This window comes from Amblyraja radiata, chromosome 3, assembly GCF_010909765.2.
Source record: "Amblyraja radiata isolate CabotCenter1 chromosome 3, sAmbRad1.1.pri, whole genome shotgun sequence".
Taxonomy (NCBI): Eukaryota; Metazoa; Chordata; class Chondrichthyes; order Rajiformes; family Rajidae; genus Amblyraja; species Amblyraja radiata.
Window position 1 is genome coordinate 59,241,398 of NC_045958.1, and position 20,337 is coordinate 59,261,734.

General features: G+C 42.5%; 1 protein-coding gene across 2 annotated transcripts in view; it reads left to right on the top strand.

The window, feature by feature from the left end:
* Window positions 1–14: 14 nt before the first annotated feature.
* The window catches only part of ncbp1 (nuclear cap binding protein subunit 1), a 63,575-nt gene continuing 43,252 nt past the window's right edge, over window positions 15–20,337 (top strand). The window contains exons 1-8 of one of the 2 annotated variants that reach the window (XM_033017852.1): window positions 15–217; window positions 5,170–5,258; window positions 5,638–5,738; window positions 8,469–8,625; window positions 9,396–9,503; window positions 11,297–11,418; window positions 16,903–16,972; window positions 18,779–18,994. In XM_033017852.1, the coding sequence (XP_032873743.1) occupies window positions 184–217; window positions 5,170–5,258; window positions 5,638–5,738; window positions 8,469–8,625; window positions 9,396–9,503; window positions 11,297–11,418; window positions 16,903–16,972; window positions 18,779–18,994 (897 nt within the window). In that variant the 5' untranslated portion in view covers window positions 15–183. The remainder of the gene's footprint in view (window positions 218–5,169; window positions 5,259–5,637; window positions 5,739–8,468; window positions 8,626–9,395; window positions 9,504–11,296; window positions 11,419–16,902; window positions 16,973–18,778; window positions 18,995–20,337) is intronic. The other variant, XM_033017853.1, reaches the window with a different exon arrangement.

Here is a 20,337-nt window from a genome sequence, read left to right on the forward strand (position 1 = left end):
CCCGGAAGAGGTTGTGAGAGGAGACGGCCATTAGTCGGGGTGAGCCGCCGCCGCGCTGCACCGTTGCTGCTGCTGCTGCTCCTGGCCGCCGCGCTACACGGGGGGAGGTAACGAGTGGACAATTAGCTTAAATCAGTCAGCCCTTCACGTTTTCTTCGCCGTTGATCCGACGGCCGGATAGAAATGTCGAGGAGGCGGCATAGCGACGATAATGACGGTAGGTGAAAGCGGAGCGGTAGAAGTAAGTACACGATGTCCGTGCGACTAGGGGCTGCCGCTTCACGGCCGGTTTCCGTGACGACGCCCCATTTGGCTGACTACTCTTCAGCTGGCACGGAGACGTGGACAGAGAGGCTTCTCCCCGGTTGAAGACCGTCCCGCAATCATTCCCAGGCAGGTTTCCGGGGCGATGTTTCCCGCGGACTCCTTGTTAATCCCTCCACCTCCCCCTCCGGAGCAGCGCCAAAGGTGCATTGAACTGGCGGATTTGCCGCCTTTTGATTGAAAGTTTAAAACGAGGCAACGTCTCTCAGCTAATGTAAAATATCCCATGGATATAATTTGAACAAGGAGATGGATTATTGTCATCAAAACCCTCCGATCTGATGTTGGGTTATTGACATAAAGTGTTAATTCAGTTTTTCTTTCCACAAAACATTGCTCAACCAGCTGAGTGTCCTAACACATTAGTTTTGTTTTTACTTTATAATCCTTCATATTGCCACTCAAACATCTGCACATTACCATAAAGCTGTTTGTGGAAACATGTGCAAATTGACTCCAGTATTTTCCTACTTTTGCATTAATACCTACACTTCAAAAACTGAAAGTAAAATATTTTGGAGAGATACATAAATATGTCTTTCATTATAACTCCATTGCCCCGTGCTAAAATTAATTATTCTATCTACTCAGTTGCCTTCCATGCATATTCCTCCCTCCAGCTTTACATTTCACTCCCCTTAACTCTTTATTTGCCACTTTTGTCTCCCTTTCACTGCCAGCCTTTGTCATTGACACCACCCGTCTGTTCATCAGATGGCTCACCACCCCACCTCCACCAAAGATCTTAGAGCGGAGCAAGACAGACCACTCCTGCAAAATCCAATGGACTGACGTGTAGTACGCAACGGAGCGTAACTTCCGCCATTTCAGTAACCCCGACCCTATCTTTGACCCAACCCGACTTCAGTTATGCGTTCAGTTAAAAAGGCACATACCTTATACAGGGAAGGACTGCAGATGCTCGGTTAAACAGAAGACAGACACAAAAGGCTGGAGTAAATCAGCGGATTAGGCAGCATCTATGGAGAAAAAGAATAGGTGATATTTGACAGTCAAGGGAAAGGGAAACGGGAGATATAGGTATATCTTCCATTCATTTGTCCTTAGTACCGTCTATATCTCTTGTTCCTCTTTCCCCTGACTCAGTTTGAAGAAGGGTATCGACCCGAAATGTCACCTATTTCGCTCTATGATCTTTGCTTTCGTCCGTCTGTTCGCGCGTTCGCTCGCTCTTGGTGCCGGCGCTTCTCCCCTCAGGCTCTGCCACACACATGCACACACACCCACGGCAGATCGGTACGGGCCGAGACCAGGAGCAGGGCAAAGGGCACAAAATTTTGTTCAGACCGAAAGGTCATCATGACAATAAAGGATCCTTTGACTTTTTGATCAAACGGGTCATGGCAGCTATCGAAAAAGTCGGCCCCAAAATCACCTATTCCTTTTCTCCAGAGATGCTGCATGATTTGCTGATTTACTCCAGCCTTTTGTGTCGATACCAGGAGCAGGGCGAAGGATGACATCAAACGGGTCATGGCAGCTATCGAAAAATTACAGAAATGGTGATGGGGAAATTAAAAAAGAAAAAAATCACCCAAAGGAAATAGATGTTTAGCAAAATAACAAGGGGGCCGGCGATCGCTCCGTGTCTTTTTCGTAGGGGAGGGGGGTGGCGGAGATGGCTTGAGTGGGTGCAGGATTTTCTGGAGCTCCTTCCTAATAGGAATATTTTGCATGTTCAAAGTTGATACGGAAGACTAGGCAGGAATATCAAAATAATCACCTGATTTGTGTGGTGTTTGGTAAGATAATAGCAATATGAAGACGCCATGACCAAAGCAAAGATACTACAGCGGAGACGGAAGCCGGTTACGGAAATGGCGCTAAAGATTACCCATGACCTACTACGGCTTTTTCGTCGAGTGGTCTAAGATCTTTGGCCTCCACACCCACCCCAAACCCAACCCAACCACCTGTATGCATCTATCACTTGCCAGCCTTTGTACTGCCCGCACTTTTCTTGTCTAGATTTCTCTCCCCCCCCCCCCCCCCCCCCCCCCACTCCAGTTAGTCTGAAGAGGGGCTCATCCTGGAAACGCCTGCCCATTACCTCTATATTGCTGCCTGGCCCACTGAATTCCACCAACACTTTGTGCTTTACAATGAGATCATGGTTAGTCCACTGTTTCAGGTTCTGTTGCTCTGCTATGCTCAATACACAAGGCATCTCACCACAACCCTGTCAGTCCCTGTATGTTAATGTAAAATGTGCACATTTTCCAATTAGGCTGGTAGCTATGCATAGCATAGCATCAATTTCAAATTTATTTAGGGTCTTTGTGTTATCATACCTGGACAATTTCCATTTAAATACGTTAAAAAATGGTGTTTGCTGTCAAGGGGTGAAGCAGGCTAGGTATGAGAGGGTAGAGTCTAAAGGAGGGTTTTGTCCTGAAATGTCATCTATCCATGTTCTCCAAGGATGTTGCCTGACCTGCTGAGTTACTCTCATACTTTATGTCCTTTTGTGAATTAACCTGCATCTGCAGTTCTTTGTTTCTAGGTATGGGGAGAATTCCCCAGCCTGAAGAATCTAGAACTAATGATCATGATTACCGAGGGGGGGCTGGACATGAGAATTCAGCGCAATGATTGGAGGAGGGAGACGGAGAGCGGAGTTTGAATCGCATGCCCAGGTCATAGGGTCACAAGCGAAAAACACTCGGTAGCCCTGGACACAGACCTGCGCCTCATCCGCAGCCAGGATCGATCCTGGGTCTCCGGCGCCGCTATCGCTGCCGAACCGCCACTGCCCCCCCTCCCACGCCCGGGGATGGCCAGAGACGTTGGGAGTCAGACGGGAGCGGTGCCCACAGCCAGCGCACAGAAGCAGCACTAAACCCAGCTCAACTCTGGCTTTCCCGCCAGGTTAATCTACTTGCCTGGACTTTCCTGCCTGGACTTACGGGAACGACGGCCCAGGCTCACAGCCAGCGCGGAGAAGCAGCGCTAGCTCCACGGCTCCGGACTGGTGTCCCGCTCAACTCTGCCTGTCTCACCGGGCTAACCTACAGCCCTGCCTGGACTGACCGGACACCAGTCCGGAGCCGTGGAGCTAGCGCTGTTTCTCCGCGCTGGCCATAAGTCTGGGCCGTCGTTCCCGTAATTACCGTCCACAGGGCCCACAGCTGAAGCCTCGCGTGTGTGTGAGTGTGCACATGTGCGAGCGTCCGCCAAGAAATTGTGTCCCCCCCCCCCATGTTTTGATAGCGATTTCTGTGCCTGTAAGGGTTTGAAATTAGATATTGTTTCACATGAAGTAAATCAAAAATTCTGTACTGCGGAGGATTTTAGAGAAAGTTGAAGAATACAGGTGCACAACCTTTTATCCGAAAGCCTTGGGACCAGACACTTTTCGTAATTCAGAATTTGTCGGTCTTCGGAATGGAAATTTTTTAGCGTAGATTTTAATGGCTGGCTCAGTGGTAGAGTGCTCGGCTCATATCCGCAAGGTCGCGAGTTTGCGCCTTGATCCCGGCAGTAAACTCGGTCGCGAGTTTGAGTCTTCAATGTAGTTTTTTCTTGCAGAATAAATGTTTGTATGAAATGCAGTGTAGGAGAGGTGTACTGACTGTGTGGGCAGAACTTTGGAAGTGATTGCCCACCAGTCTAAAAAGCCGCTGTGTCTCCCTGTCCCTGGGATAGCAGGGGGCGATCAAACAGCACAATACCCCCCTCCCCCTCCAACTCCATAGGAATCCGCTCCCCGATGGGCCGCTACGGCGACAAGTGGCAGTATGCCCACAGCCCGAGCTGCGCCCCCTCAAGAACAAGACGTACCTTGCACACCATCAGCTTCTGCCCCTACGTGTTCCTCTGGAGTTGGAGCGGGGCTGGGCTGGAGTTGCTGCTGGCTGTGCGTCTCTGGGATCTCCGTGCTTGCAGTGGGCCTGGGGGTCGGTGTCCCGTTGGTCCTGACGTCTCCGGCCACCCCCCTGGACAGGAGCTGAGACTGGGAACTGTACCGCCCTTGCCCCCTCCCTCTGCAACTGCAAACAACCCCACTCTCCTGCAAGGGCGGTACAGTTCCCGGAGGATGGCAGGTGGCCGGAGACGTCAAGACCAACAGGAACCCGCTCCCCGATGGGCCCCTACGACGCCCCGAGCTGCGCCCCGTCATCCGCAACCCAGGTTCCTCTGTAGTTGGAGCGGGGCTGGGCTGGGCTGCTGTTGGCTGTGGGTCTCTGGGATCTCCGTGCTTGCAGTGGGCCTGGGGGTCGGTGTCCCGTTGGTCCTGACGTCTCCGGTGACAGTGCAAAGCCCCCGCGCCGGTGCAATGGGCGGGGAGCTGGAGAGGGGAGGGAAGGGGTCACACACATGGCCGGGAAGCAGAGGGGTGTAGGTGGGGTGAAACTGAAGTGAGCGACAATCTGCTGCTGCCTGCCCCGCTGAGTTAAAATGTTCCCACGCAAGACTCACGAAACACTGTGTATCGTGAGTCTACCGTGGGAACATTTTAACTCAGCGGGCAGGCAGCAGCATATTGTCAATTATTAACCCTCCCGCGCAATATACCCTCACCTTCTCTTTTATGAATGGGGATTTAGTTCCCCTTTCTTCGAGGACCGACCGGAGGTTCCGCTGTCACCTCTGCGGGCCGCCCTCGGTGAACGTTTTCAAGGACCTTTCTTCAAGGACCGAAAAAATGGCCGCTATTCGGAGGTTTTCGTTATTTGGATCTTCGGATAAAAGGTTGTGCACCTGTATGACCTTTTTATAATTTGAACATTGCAATTGTGCAATTTGAAACTTACACGTTACACAGTGGCACAACATTCAATCAAAAGAGCAGACAGAATTAATGATGGCTCTCTTGTTTCACAGCAGGAACACCTCACAAACGGAGGAGGACATCTGAACCAATTGAAATTGAAGACCGATTGGAGTCTTTGATATGTCGCGTGGGAGAAAAAGTACAGTTTATCACTAATTTTATATCTCAGATGGTTGGAATGATTTTTATTATAGAATAAAATGAAAGCTTTGAAATCATGGGGACGGAATGTCAAAAGTACCTACTTATTAAGAGTACCTACTGTATATATGTTTTCAGACATACATGCTGCTTCAATCACAAACTAAGTGATGAGCATTTATTACTGCCAAAATCTTCAAAGTGATTACTTTGTATGTTGTATAGATACTATATAAATGCAAGTTATTTTCTCTTGGTTGTAATTATCTACAGTGAATAATTTGTTAGTAGTAATTTGAAATATTTTGTGTGTTTTTTATTCTTGAGATTTTTCACATTATGACTCCTGTCATCAATATATATGTTTTGATTTGCAGAGCACTTCCTCATTGGAGAGCAATCTGGAAGGTTTGGCCGGTGTTTTGGAAGCTGACTTGCCAAACTATAAAAGTAAAATCTTGAGAATACTTTGTGCCGTGTAAGTTGGATAATGTGTAGTTTGTGTGTGAGGCAACTTGATTTAATCATTTATACATTTCAAATTGTAAATTCATTTCTGTGCAACTAAATAAATAGAAATTATTCCTGATGTGGATTGGAAGATTATTATTTATATTCAACAATTGAATACGAGCATGATTGGCAAATCAGCAGTTTGTGTTTATCCCAAATTACCTTTGAAATACCAAAGCTAGCTAAGGTATTTTGGTGGACATATGCACTGACTTCATCACTGTATAATTGAATATAGAATATACAGTGCCCTCCATAATGTTTGGGACAAAGACCCATCATTTATTTATTTGCCTCTGTACTCCAGAATTTGAAATTTGTAATAGAAAAAAAATCACATGTGGTTAAAGTGCATGTCAGATTTTAATAAGGGCCATTTTAATACATTTTGGTTTACCATGTAGAAATTACAGCAGTGTTTATACATAGTCCTCCCATTTCAGGGCACCATAATGTTTGGGACACAGCAATGTCATGTAAATGAAAGTAGTCATGTTTAGTATTTTGTTGTATAGCCTTTGCATGCAATGACTGCTTGAAAACTGCGATTCATGGACATCACCAGTTGCTGGGTGTCTTCTCTGGCGATGCTCTGCCAGGCTTGTATTAGAGTAATCTTTAGCCTATGCAGATTGGGCTAGTCTCCTTCAGTTTTCTCTTCAGCATATAAAAGGCATACTCAATTGGGTTCAGATCGGGTGATTGACTTGGCCACTCAAGAATTGACCTTTTTTTAGCTTTGAAAAACTTTGTTGATTTAGCAGTATGTTTGGGATCATTGTCTTGTACTAGAATGAACCGCCGGCCAATGAGCTTTGAGACATTTGTTTGAACTTGAGCAGATAGGATGTGTCTATACACTTTAGAATTCATTATGTTACTACTATCAGCAGTTGTATCAACAATGAAGATAAGTGAGCCAGTATCTGCAGCAGCAATACATGCCCAGGCCAGAACACCCCCACCATCGTATTTTACAGATGAGGTGGTATACTTTGGATCTTGGCCAGTTCATTCTCTCCTCCGTACTTCGCTCTTGCGATCACTCTGATATAGATTAATCTTTGTCTCATCTGTCCACAAGACCTTTTTCCAGACTGTGGTTGCTCTTTTAAGTATTTCTTGACAAACTGTAACCTGGCCATCCTATTTTTGCAGCTAACCAGTGGTTTGCATCTTGCTGTGTAGTTTCTGTTTATGAAGTCTTCTGCGGACAGTGACCATTGACAAATCCACACCTGAAGAGTGTTTCTGATCTGTCGGACAGGTGTTTGGGGATTTTTCTTTATTATAGAGAGATTTCTTCAGTCATCAGCTGTGAAGGTCTTCCTTGGCCTGCAAGTCCCTTTGTGATTAGTAAGCTCACTAGTGCTTTCTTCTGAATGTTGTTCCACACAGTTGATTTTGGTTAGCCTAAGGTTTGGCTGATGTCTCTATTAATAGTTTTATTCTTGTTCCTCAGTCTCATAATGGCTTTTTTGACTTTCATTGGCACAACTTTGGTCCTCATGTTGATAAACAGCAATACAAGTTTCCAAAGGTGATAGAAAGACTGGAGGAAAGAATAGGTGCTGAGAGCTCTCTTATACCTGCATTAAGTAGGCATTTAAACACACCTGAGCAATTACAAACACCTGTGAAGCCATGTGTCCCAGACATTAAGGTGCCCTGAAATTGGGGGACTATGTATAAACACTGCTGTAAGTTCTACATGGTGAAACCAAAATGTATAAAAATGACCTTTTAATAAAATCTGACAAAGTGCATTTTTACCACATGTGCCTTTTTTTCCTATTACAAATCTCAAATTGTGGAGCACAGAGGCAAATAAATAAATAAATAAATTGGGCCTTAGTCCCAAATATTATGGAGGGCACTGTAGCGGCATAGCTGGTAGAACTGCTGTCTTGCAGCTCCAGAGACATTGGTGGGATCCTAACCTCGAGTGCTTTAGTGGGGAGTTTGCAGGTTCTTCTTGTGACAGCGTGGGTTTTCTCCAGGTATCCCGGTTTCCTCCAACATTCCAAATATGTGGTGGGGATGGTTGTAGGTTAATTGGCCTCTTACAATTGCCCCTATGTTTAGGGAGTAGATGAGAAAGTGGGATAACCTAGAACTAGTATGAATGGGTGATCGATGGTCGGTGTAGACTCAGTGGGCAGAAGGGTCTATTACCATGTTGTATCTCTTAAAAATTATAACTTTTGATGAGAAAATTTGCCTGTAATTTTGCCAATAGTACTTAGTTTGTGTATAGGCTGCTGGAGATATTTTAACATTAACTGAAGGTCATACAACACAATAACAGGCTCTTCAACCCAACTTGTATGTACGGACCAGGATACTGCATCTAAGTTTTGCATTTACCTGCATTCGATCCATTTCCCTCCAAACCTGTCTGATTGTAAATTGGCAAAGTCTTCCCTGCACTCTTTCCAGCTTAATGACATCTTTCCTATTGTAGGGTGGCCAAAACAGAACGCAATTGTTCTTTTCAGCCTTTTGTTTGCGCTCACTTACACGAGTTTTTATGAAAGTAATTAAATCTACCGCTGATAGTATCATTGTACTACTTATTGCTCTTAATACCATCTCACTAAATGTTTAACAATTTTTACTGTAATGGCAATACATAACTTTCTATCACAATAATAAAATACCTAGTTCATTGTTTGACATAATATCTTCCCTACAGAGCAAGACAGCTTCCTGAAAAATTACCTGTATACACAACACTCGTGGGGCTACTAAATGCCAGGAATTACAACTTCGGTGGTGAATTTGTCGAATCGATGATCAGACAGCTGAAGGAAAGTTTGAAAGCTAATTTGTACACCGAGGCAGTTTTTTCTGTAAGTCAACTTTTCTGTTGTAATGGCTGCAACGTCCTGCTCCAAAAATCTTGACTGTAGTGCCATGTTTGCCGTTAGATAAGTTTTATTTAAATAAAAACAACAAAGCTCTCTGAAACGCTTTCTTTACACCCCATATTCTACTAAAAAACAATCGTTGTGAATAAATGCTGTTAGAAATATGATGATTGTGATGTTGCCGATGAGCACAATGTGAATGACAAGCACTTGCAGCATTCTGTATATTTGCAACGTCTTAGTTTGTGGCCATTGGTCTTCATACTTCTCTTTTCTCATGGTTTAAGCTTTTTACTTATACTATCTGGGCCTATACCTGTATACCTGTATCTCATTTTAATGTATTTAAAAAAAAACATATTTTGATTACACGGATCGTATTCTCTAAAATGCTTGCTGTATAAACAAATATCATTGGTGGCATATAACATAACACGGAATAATGCAAACTTTCAGTTTCAACTATCATGCATTGATCATGAAATGAAGGTCATTGTTACACTGTAGTATATATTTCGAGGAATTTTGACAGCAGAAGTAGATGCATGATTACTCGTTTTGAGAAAATGTATTATGTAGCTATTGATGCAAGTGGGAAAGTTGCTTTCTATTTCTTTAACGGCTAAAAGTAATATTTTGAGCGGAAATTAAATGCTTGAAGGTTTCAATAGAATGCAGCCGATTTTTGAAATTGTCTGCTAGCTTAAAAAATAAAACAATTTTATTGCAATTAAGATGCGTTCCTTGTGCAGGTTCGGTTTCTGTCTGATCTTGTGAATTGTCATGTGATTGCTGCTCCATCCATGGTGGCAATGTTCGAAAACTTTGTCAACATAACGCAAGAGGAGGACATACCACAGGTAGGAAATCGTTATCAAATGGTGTTTTCTGCTGGGATTTTTTCCTCTTTGTAATCAGATGGATTTTTTTTGCGCAAAACAGTGTTGGAGTTCTCAGCAGGTCAGACAGCTTCTGTGGAGGGAATGGACAGATGACGTTTGGGGTCAGGACCCGTCTTCAGTCTGATTTGAGTATGGGGAGAAAATTGGAAAAGTGAGGTGGAGGCAAAAAAGAGCTTGGCAAGTGTTACGCAGAGGTGAAAGGGAGACAAAAGGATGTCGGATGAGGGGAGGAATGAAATATAAATCTGGGGATAAGGGATATGGACAAGATGTTATAGGGAGGAGTTGGGAGAACATAGGAAAGAGAGTGGGTGGGTAGTTATTACTTGAATGGTTATGTCATTGGATTATAAACTACCGAAGTGGAATATGTGGTGCTGATTCTCCAGCTTATGTGTGACTCCACTGTAGCATGGAGAGGCTGGACACAGGTTAAAACGGGAAGAGGAGTTAAAATAGTTAGCAACTGGGAGATCCAGCAGGCCTTAGCAGACAGAGTGCAAGTGATCGCTGAAACACTTGCCAAGTCTACTCTTGGTCTTGCTGATGTAAAGGAGCCCAAATCAGAAGCTTTGAATGCAGTGGACATGGTTTGAAGAGATGCACATTCTCCTTTGCATTATCTGGAAGGGCTACTGGATTGAAGTAAGAGAAGTTTTGGGGCAGGTGTTATATCTGTGGTTGCAGGGAATGTATTTGGGAAGACGGCACATTGGGTAGCAGAGGAGCTGGGGGGGGGGGGGGGGGGGGATGGTCCTACAGAAAGTAGAAAGGTGTGGAAAGATTTGATGGGGCCTCCTGTTACCCTGCTCCTTTCCCCTCCTTTGTAAACTCAGCTCCCTTTTATCCTTCCTCTTCCCCTGTCCATTTTATTACCCTTATCACTCTCCCCCCTGAACGTTCAGTCCTCACTGCAACAACTCTGACTGGGTGATCAAACCTGCCAACAAGGGAGGTGCCCTGGTAGTCTGGCGTGCTGATCTCTACAAGGCTGAGGCCACGCGCCAACTCTCAGACACCTCCTCCTACTTATCCTTGGACCATGACCCCACAGACAAGCACCAGGCCATGATCTCTAACACTATCACTGACTTCATCACTTCCAGCTCCCTGCCCTCCCAACCCTCCAATCTCATCGTTCCCCAGCCCCGAATGGCCCGATTTTACCTTCTCCCCAAAATCCACAAACCTGACTGTCCTGGCAGACCCATTGTTTCTGTCTGTTTGTGTCCGGCCAAACTTATTTCCACATACCTTGACTACATCCTATCCCCCCCCCCCCCGGTTAAATCCTTTCCTACCTATGTTCAAGATACCTCACACACTCTTTGTCGACTCCATGACTTCCATTTTCCAGGCCCCTATGAACTCCAGCATTTTTGTCTACCTTCGATTTTCCAGCATCTGCATTTCCTTCTTAAACATTCTGTCTCTCTTAATGTCTTTTTCACATTAAACTTATTTGAGAAGCACAAGGGAATGTTTTATAATATTTTGATGGAAGTTAGTTACCAGTTCAACTTGTTATTTACAGCTAACTTAAAGTAGAATACATAACCAAAAGAAACTTATTTTCCTATTGTCACTTCATTGTAAGCCATATAGTTGCCTCAATGGAAATCTCCTGTTGCTTTGATATCTATTTTTACACGTTAAGAAAATTATGCCTTCTCTCAATATTTTTGACAGTAAATGTTAATTTGTATTGTAAAAACGTTTAAATACTTGTGTTTATTTGGACTTTTCTTTAGGTTCGCTCTGACTGGTATGTGTATGCAATGCTTTCTGCCCTTCCCTGGGTTGGAAAGGAGCTCTATGAGAAAAAGGATGTAGAGATGGATCGAATTCTTTTGCAGGTCGAAAGTTATCTGACGTAAGTGATCATTTTAACCTTAAAATAAACCAATCTATCAATTCTTCTTACAACCAAGAATTAAAATAAGTTTAATATTAATATATTGATGCATACAATTTAGTATTTGATTTTCTTTTAGGCATTTACATATTAACTCTGAGAGAAAATAATTTCCCCTCGTCTGTCTTTTTTCACCTCGTCTGTCTTAAAGGGATAACGCCTTATTTTAAAACAGTGATCTCCTATTTCATACAAAAAGAAACATCTTCATGTCCACCGTGTCAAGATCCTTCATAATCTTATCTGATTCAAATTAGTCACTGCTCATTCTTTCAAGCTTCATTAGATACAAGCATAGCCTTTTCAAATTTTCCTCATTCATCAGTCTTGTAAAACTTTTGTAAACTGCCTCAGATACACATACACCCTTCCATTTATAAGAAGACCAATACTGTACAGTATTCCATAAGTGGTCTCAAAAGTAACCTCCTTCTGGTAACCTTTTTTCAATTTGCCCTAGTAGTAAATAATAATATTCTATTAGTTTCCTAATTACTTGCAATATCTGGTGATTAGTATTCTGTGAGTCGTCTGCTTGGGTATTCAAATCCCTTTAACTTGGATATATACATATTCCTTCATTGTTTAGATAATAGTCTTTTTTTCATTTGGCTACCCAAAATGGAGCATTTCACAATTTTTCAATTATACTACATTTGCCAGATCTGTGCCCGTTCTATATCTTTCCTATATCCCTTGGCAATTGCATTAGGTCCTGTTTAAACTTACTTTCCTATCCATCTTTCAGTCATAGGCGAATTTAGCAACTACACTTTTGTCTTTTTTGATCCAAGTCATTTATATAAACAGCAAGAAGCTGAGGGTCCAGCATCAGTGTGAATCAGAAAATGACTTATTTGTGCCACCTCTCCATTTCTCGTTAGTCAGTTAATCTTATGTCCATGTCAATATGTTACCACCTACACTGGAAAAATGTGTTTTCCACAATAACTGTTGATTTGGCATTTAATTTTTTTGGTCTTCTGTCAATCTTATTGTATCGACCATAGAAAATAGGTGCAGGAGTAGGCCATTCGGCCCTTCGAGCCAGCACCGCCATTCAATATGATCATGGCTGATCATCCAAAATCAGTACCCTGTTCCTGCTTTCTCCTCATATTCCTTGATTCCGTTAGCTAACTCTCTTGAATACATCTAACTCTCTTGAATACATCCGTTGAATTGGCCTCCACTGTCTTTTGTGCAGAGAAACCCACAGATTCACAACTCTCTGTGTGAAAAAGTTTTTCCTCATCTCATCCCTAAATGGCCTACCCCTTATTCTTAAACTGTGACCTTTGGTTCTGGACTCCCCCAGCAACGGGAACTTTTTTCCTACATCTAGCCTGTCCAATCCCTTAAGAATTTTATATATTTCTATAAGATCCCCTCTGATCCTTCTAAATTCCAGTGAGTATAAGCCCAGTCGATCTATTCTTTCAGTGAGTATAAAAGCCCAGTCGATCCATTCTTTCATCATATGTCAGTCCTGCCATCCCTGGAATTAAGCTGGTGAACCTATGCTGCATTCCCTCAATAGCAAGAATGTCCTTCCTCAAATTAGGAGACCAAAACTGCACATAATACTCCAGGTGTGGGATCACCAGGGCCCTGTATAACTGCAGTAGGACCTCCTTGCTCCTATACTCAAATCTTCTCGCTATAAAGGCCAACATGCCATTTTCTTACTTCACTGCCTGCTGTACCTATATGCTTACTTTCAGTGACTGATGCACAAGGACACCCAGGTCTAGTTGCACCTCCCCTTTTCCTAATCTGACACTATTCAGATAATAATCTGCCCTGTTCTTGGATAATCTCACATTTATACTACATCTGCCCACTCGCCCAACCTATCCAAGTCACCCAGCAGCTTCATAGCATCCTTCTCACAGCTCACACTGTCACCTAGCTTTGTGTCATCCTACTTTCAATAGACAGTAGGTGCAGGAGTAGGCCATTCGGTCCTTTGAGCCAGCACCGCCATTCACTGTGATCATGGCTGATCATCCACAATCAGTACCCTGTTCCTGCCTTCTCCACATATCCCTTGACTCCACTATCTTTAAGAGCTCGGATTGGAAAATGGAAGTGGACTTAGAAAAAAAGCTTGTGTTTCCTCCAGACATTGTGGCTACAACACTCCGGCCAGACATGGCCCCGTGGTCCACAACAGCCAAGTTGGCATACGTTGTGGAATTGACAGTTCCATGGGAAGATTGTGTTGAAGAAACTTATGAGAGGAAAAAGACCAAGTACTCTGAACTGGCAACTGAAGCTGCCCAGAATGGCTGGAAGACCAAGATTTTCCCTGTCGAAGTGGGATGTAGGGGATTTATTGCTACATCTACGACCAGGCTATTAAAGAAAATGGAGGTGAGGGGTCGCTCCCTCCAACAAGCAATCAAGTCATTATCAAATTCTGCAGAAAAAAGCAGCAATTGGATTTGGATCAAAAGGAAAGATAACAATTGGGCTGCAAGATGAAGACAGCAGGGTATGGAATTGAGGGGGTGTAACTGGGACGCCATGTATCACCGTTGAGCCCTCTGGAGATGTTGTGGGCTTGTCAATGAAACCTCAAAGAAGGAGGGTGCCCACCTGATGACCCCGATGACGTACCTACCCTACCCTTCACTACTCCAATCCCACTGCAAATGGCAAGAGTGCCAACTTACTACAGGGATTGAAACATCAAGACCTATTAGCTCTACTAATATGTTTTAATAGGATCCCCTCTCATCCTTTTAAATTCCAGTCGCTCCATTCTTTCAACATATGACAGTCCCGCCATCCCGGGAATTAACCTCGTGAACCTACGCTGCATTCCCTCATTAGCAAGAATGTCCTTCCTCAAATTTGGAGACCAAAACTGCACACACAATACTCCAAGTGTAGTCTCACTGGGGCCCTGTACAACTGCAGAAGGACCTCTTTGCTCCTATACTCAACTCCTCATGTTATGAAGGCCAACGTGCCATTAGCTTTCCCCACTGCCTGCTGTACCTGCATGCTTACTTTCAGTGACTGATGAACAAGGACATCCAGATCTCATTGTACTTCCCCTTTTCCAAACTTGACATAATTCAGATAATAATCTACCTTCCTGTTCTTGCTACCAAAGTGGATAACCTCAAATTTAGCCATATTAAACTGCATGTGCCATGCATCTGCCCACTCACCCAACCTGTCCAAGTCACCCTGCAGCCTCATAGCATCCTCCACACAGTTCACACTGCCACCCAGCTTTGTGTCATCTGAGAATTTGCTAGTTACTTTTAATCCCTACATCTAAATTCATTTTCCCTCCCTTTTGTTACATCTTCTATTTTCCAATACACTGAAACCATCCCCAAATCTAGAGAAATTTATCTTCAATGCCACTTTAATTTGCTAATAAAAAAGGCTTTTCACTGTATCTTGGTACACGTGGTATACGTGACAATATAAACCCATATCAATCATTCTTCCTGAGCTTTTTTGAATTAAGGTACACTTTCTTTCTTGCCAGATTAGCGGAGGACATTTGAAAATTGAATGATTGAGTGTTTGGTTGGTTGAATGGTTGAAAATTGGTTGGTTGAAAATTGAATGGTTGGTTGAGTAACCCCACTTTTTAAAAAGGGAGGAAGAGAGAAAATGGGGAATTACAGACCAGTTAGTCTAACATCGGTAGTGGGGAAACTGCTAGAGTCAGTTATTAAAGATGGGATAGCAGCACATGGAAAGTGGTGAAATCATTGGACAAAGTCAGCATGGATTTACGAAAGGTAAATCATGTCTGACGAATCTTATAGAATTTTTCGAGGATGTAACCAGTAGAGTGGATAAGGGAGAACCAGTGGATGTGTTATATCTGGACTTTCAGAAGGCTTTCGACAAGGTCCCACCTAAGAGATTAGTATACAAACTTAAAGCACACGGTATTGGGGGTTCAGTATTGATGTGGATAGAGAACTGGCTGGCAAACAGGAAGCAAAGAGTAGGAGTAAACGGGTCCTTTTCAGAATGGCAGGCAGTGACTAGTGGGGTACCGCAAGGCTCAGTGCTGGGACCCCAGCTATTTACAATATATATTAATGATTTGGACGAGGGAATTGAATGCAACATCTCCAAGTTTGCGGATGACACGAAGCTGGGGGGCAGTGTTAGCTGTGAGGAGGATGCTAGGAGGCTGCAAGGTGACTTGGATAGGCTGGGTGAGTGGGCAGATGGCAGATGCAGTATAATGTGGATAAATGTGAGGTTATCCACTTTGGTGGCAAAAACAGGAAAGTAGACTATTATCTAAATGGTGGCCGATTAGGAAAAGGGGAGATGCAACGAGACCTGGGTGTCATGGTACACCAGCAATTGAAAGTAGGCATGCAGGTGCAGCAGGCAGTGAAGAAAGCGAATGGTATGTTAGCATTCATAGCAAAAGGATTTGAGTATAGGAGCAGGGAGGTTCTACTGCAGTTGTACAGGGTATTGGTGAGACCACACCTGGAGTATTGTGTACAGTTTTGGTCTCCAAATCTGAGGAAAGACATTCTTGCCATAGAGGAAGTACAGAGAAGGTTCACCAGACTGATTCCTGGGATGTCAGGACTTTCATATGAAGAAAGACTGGATAGACTCGGCTTGTACTCGCTAGAATTTAGAAGATTGAGGTGGGATCTTATAGAAACTTACAAAATTCTTAAGGGGTTGGACAGGCTAGATGCAGGAAGATTGTTCCAACGATGTTGGGGAAGTCCAGGACAAGGAGTCACAGTTTAAGGATAAAGAGGAAATCCTTTAGGACCGAGATGAGAAAAATATTTTTCACACAGAGAGTGGTGAATCTCTGGAACTCTCTGCCACAGAAGGTAGTTGAGGCCAGTTCATTGGCTACATTTAAGAGGGAGTTAGATGTGGCCCTTGTGGCTAAAGGGATCAAGGGGTATGGAGAGAAGGCAGGTACAGGATACTGAGTTGGATGATCAGCCATGATCATATTGAATGGCGGTGCAGGTTCAAAGGGCCGAATGGCCTACTCCTGCACCTATTTTCTATGTTTCTATGTTTTAATGATGTAATCCTGGTAGCATTCTTTAGCTCTCCCTGTATACAAAAGTGGGAGTTGTACTGATTTCCAGAAAAGACTTTCAAAGTCGTGCTTTTGTTCAGATAAGCAGAATGAAGTACGAGGCTGCAAAGGTTGGGTGTAAAACTGGCCTTTCCTATATTGTTTTGAATTATGATGTATTTGGTCATGATTCTAAGCTCTTGTATGATGCAAGTATGTTGCAAAACATAATTGGCTAATAAAGTATGATTATGAGTACTTTATCTCAGTGGACGTATCTTAAGGCCTATTGTGGATTTGCAAATTTTATGTATAGATTTTCCCATCAACAACGGGCAGACCTTTGTACATGGGCCAAGGCTTATATTTATCCTTTCCTTTATCTGTTGTAGCAAACGTCAAAAACATCATATTCCAATGCTACAATGCTGGACTGCTGAACAACCACATGAACAAGAAGAGGTGAGTAATGTTATTGAAGACACATTTTCTATGTTTAAATACATTTCTTATTGAAATGGAAACAACTTTTTATGTGCATTTTTGTTAATTCAGTATGCATCTGTTTTAAATGGAAGACCCAATTGGAGGCTTGATATTTCCCAGCAATTGAAGTCAGTTTACTTTGATACTTCTAAATCACAACCATAGGGAGATCAAATGACTAGGAAAAGCTTTGGGAAAGGGACATTATCGATTCCTTTCTTCCTAACCAGAAACAAGACATGGACATTTTGCATTCATTCATTCTAAAGTGCAAGGTTACAGAACTTTAATTGCATGGGCTTGTAAACACCAATTTCTAAACTCCAGGATGTAACTCTTCCATTTAACACACATTCTAAGTTTCCATACCATTTAAAAAAAATTAAATGTTATTCAATCTTTTTAAATTTGAAACCTAAACCAGTCAAATTTTGGAGGAAATGATTAATACTTTGTTGAAGTAGTTATCAGGTCTTCTGTGCTATTTTCTCGGGAAGGGACATTCCATAATCTGATCAAGTAACAGGTGGTCAGAGTTCAATAGACAATAGATGCAGGAGTAGGCCATTCGGCCCCTCGAGCCATCACCGCCATTCAATGTGATCATGGCTGATCATCCCCAATCAGTACCCCATTCTTGCCTTCTCCCCATATCCTCTGACTCCGCTATCTTTAAGAGCCATATCTAGCTCTATCTTGAAAGTATCCAGAGAACCGGCCTGAGGCAGAGAATTCCACAGGCTAACAACTCTGTGTGTGAAAAAGTGTTTCCTCATCTCCGTTCTAAATGGCTTCCCGCTTTTTCTTAAAATTCAGGACCAACAGTGAGGAGGAGCGATAAATATGGCACAGTAAGATAACCATAGGTGACCAGAGGCATTCTAAATTTGGTCAAAAATAAAGCAAGCATATGTAAGGTTTTGGAAAATGAAATCAGACAGACAGAGACAGACATCAAGCAGGAAAACTCAAGTAGGCAAGTAGAAGGAATCAATGATTCAATTCAATGATTATTGTCACATGAAATGCTTTGTTTTTGCAAACAATGCATAAACTACGCAAAGAGTCGCTACATATCTGGTTCCGACAAAGTAACAAAGTACTCATTAAAGTCCCGATGGTCTCTCCATTCTAGGCAATTTACAGAGGATTTACAAACCCAGCACATGCGTGGGATATGGGGGGAAACCAGAGCACCTGGAGAAAACACTCAGTCACAGGGAAACCTGCATGGTGCAGTGCAAAAGCCATACAGACAGCACCTGAGATTGAACCCGGGTCTCGGGCGCAGTGAGGCATCAGCTCTATCAGCTATGCCATTGTATATTGATTGGGTTTTTTTGAGGAGATAATGAGGATGATTGGTGAGGATAATGCAATGGATGTTGTCTATTTGGATTTTAGTAAGGCATTTGATAAACTCGTTGAGGGGAGGCTGATCCAGCAGATTAAGATGCATCGGAATGGGTAGTTTGAATTCATAACTACTTTGCAAAATAAGACAGAGGGTAGTGTTGGAGAGTGTATCTTCCCGTATCGAACATTTTGCCCAGCTACACTAATTTTGCTCATCTACATTTTTTTTTACTTGCCTGATGCCATCTTCTTTACCTACTGTGGCTACATAATTCAGATAATATGTTGGTCTTTTTCAAAACTGATTTGAGATTTTGCTATAGCATTTATTAGTAATATAGACTTTAATAAAATAATAGCACATTCCGCACTTCAACATGAATGATTGGCTGATTAATCATTGAAGAATATTTTTTTTTGCTGCAGTACTTGGACTGTCTGTGGGCACAAATTCAGAAGTTGAAAAAAGATCGTTGGCAGGAGAAACATATCTTGAGACCGTATTTGGCTTTCGATAGTGTCCTCTGTGAGGCCTTGCAGCACAATCTGCCACCGTTCACTCCACCTCCTCACACAAAGGACTCTATCTATCCTGTGCCACTTGTCGTTTTCAGAATGTTCGACTACACAGATGCCCCTGAGGTATGCAGTAGCTTATTTTACACAGTTGTTGGTCACCACAATATGAGCTTCAGTTTGGATTTGTTGCTGAAAAGTGGCAGATTCTTGTTCTGACTCTACTTTCTGTGCAGTGCCTGGAAGGTATTTAGCATTAGAATCATGATACAGATGCAAGTTGTTGGATATGTGAATGCACACATTTAATGATTTCAAATATTCAATGCATAATCAACTATTAAACATTTGAGTGGAATAACTGAATATTTGTGCCCAGATTTTGCAATAGTAATGATGGTAAAACTACCTGCTTTTGCCATTATTACTTCATGATATTCACAGTAACTTTGATTTTCTGGCTTGTAAATGTATTTCAATCTGGAAATTTTGAAGTTGCTGTCAGTGATTCAAACGTTCTCTGTTGGCTGTGCAGTTGCAGCCTTCATGATTGAGAGAATTTAACCAATGTACAAAATAGTCCCCCTGAAAAATAGCCTGAAATCCTGTATTTTATTGCATGAGATTTAAGAGTCTTTAATGGCATATTAAGCCACAATTATTGCTTAACTAGCTACTGGGTCCTAAACAATTATGTAATTGTGTTATCAATCCCTTAAATATTTCAAAATATGATAGATTTTTTTAAATGTGGTATTTGAGTTGCTACCTTAATCACATGTTACATATTTCTTACATTAGAACAGTGACAACACTTCAAACGTACTTCATTGGCTGTAAAGCGATTTGGGACGTTATGAAAGAGACATGAAAGATGCTATATAAATGCAAGTCTTTCTTTCTTTTATGTGTATGTTCCAATTTTTTATTTAGCAATCTGTATAATGTTTAAAAAGTAATTTAAAAATATGTGCCTTATGCTGTCTGAGAAATCTTAATGCGATTGGATGCTTAGCCAGCTTAACAACATCACAGTAGCTGGATATCAGGGGCTCATTTGAATTAATGCTTGACAGCAACAGGTAGCTAAATCTTTAGGGCAGCTTTCTTCAAGTTCAGCTTAAGCGTCATTGTTTCGCTGCTGACTGCAAATTCTGGGCCTTTGTTCATGTATATGCATCAGTTTTAATATGATCTTTAATAGTTTTGATGGTAATAATTAATGACATTTTAATAGTTAGTTATTTTGTTTTGGAAACCTAACAGTCAAACATGGGCTATTGAACAATAGATAATTTTACATAAGTTGTGATTAAAGCTGAAACGTTTCCATAATAATTCCTGGAACATTGGGAAGATGGAAATGGACTCTCTGCCTTGAGTTTTACGAGATGTGCTGCTCATGTATGTGGTTGCACATACTAAAGACTGCAATATTCTTATTACTTATCTTGTTCCTCACATTTACC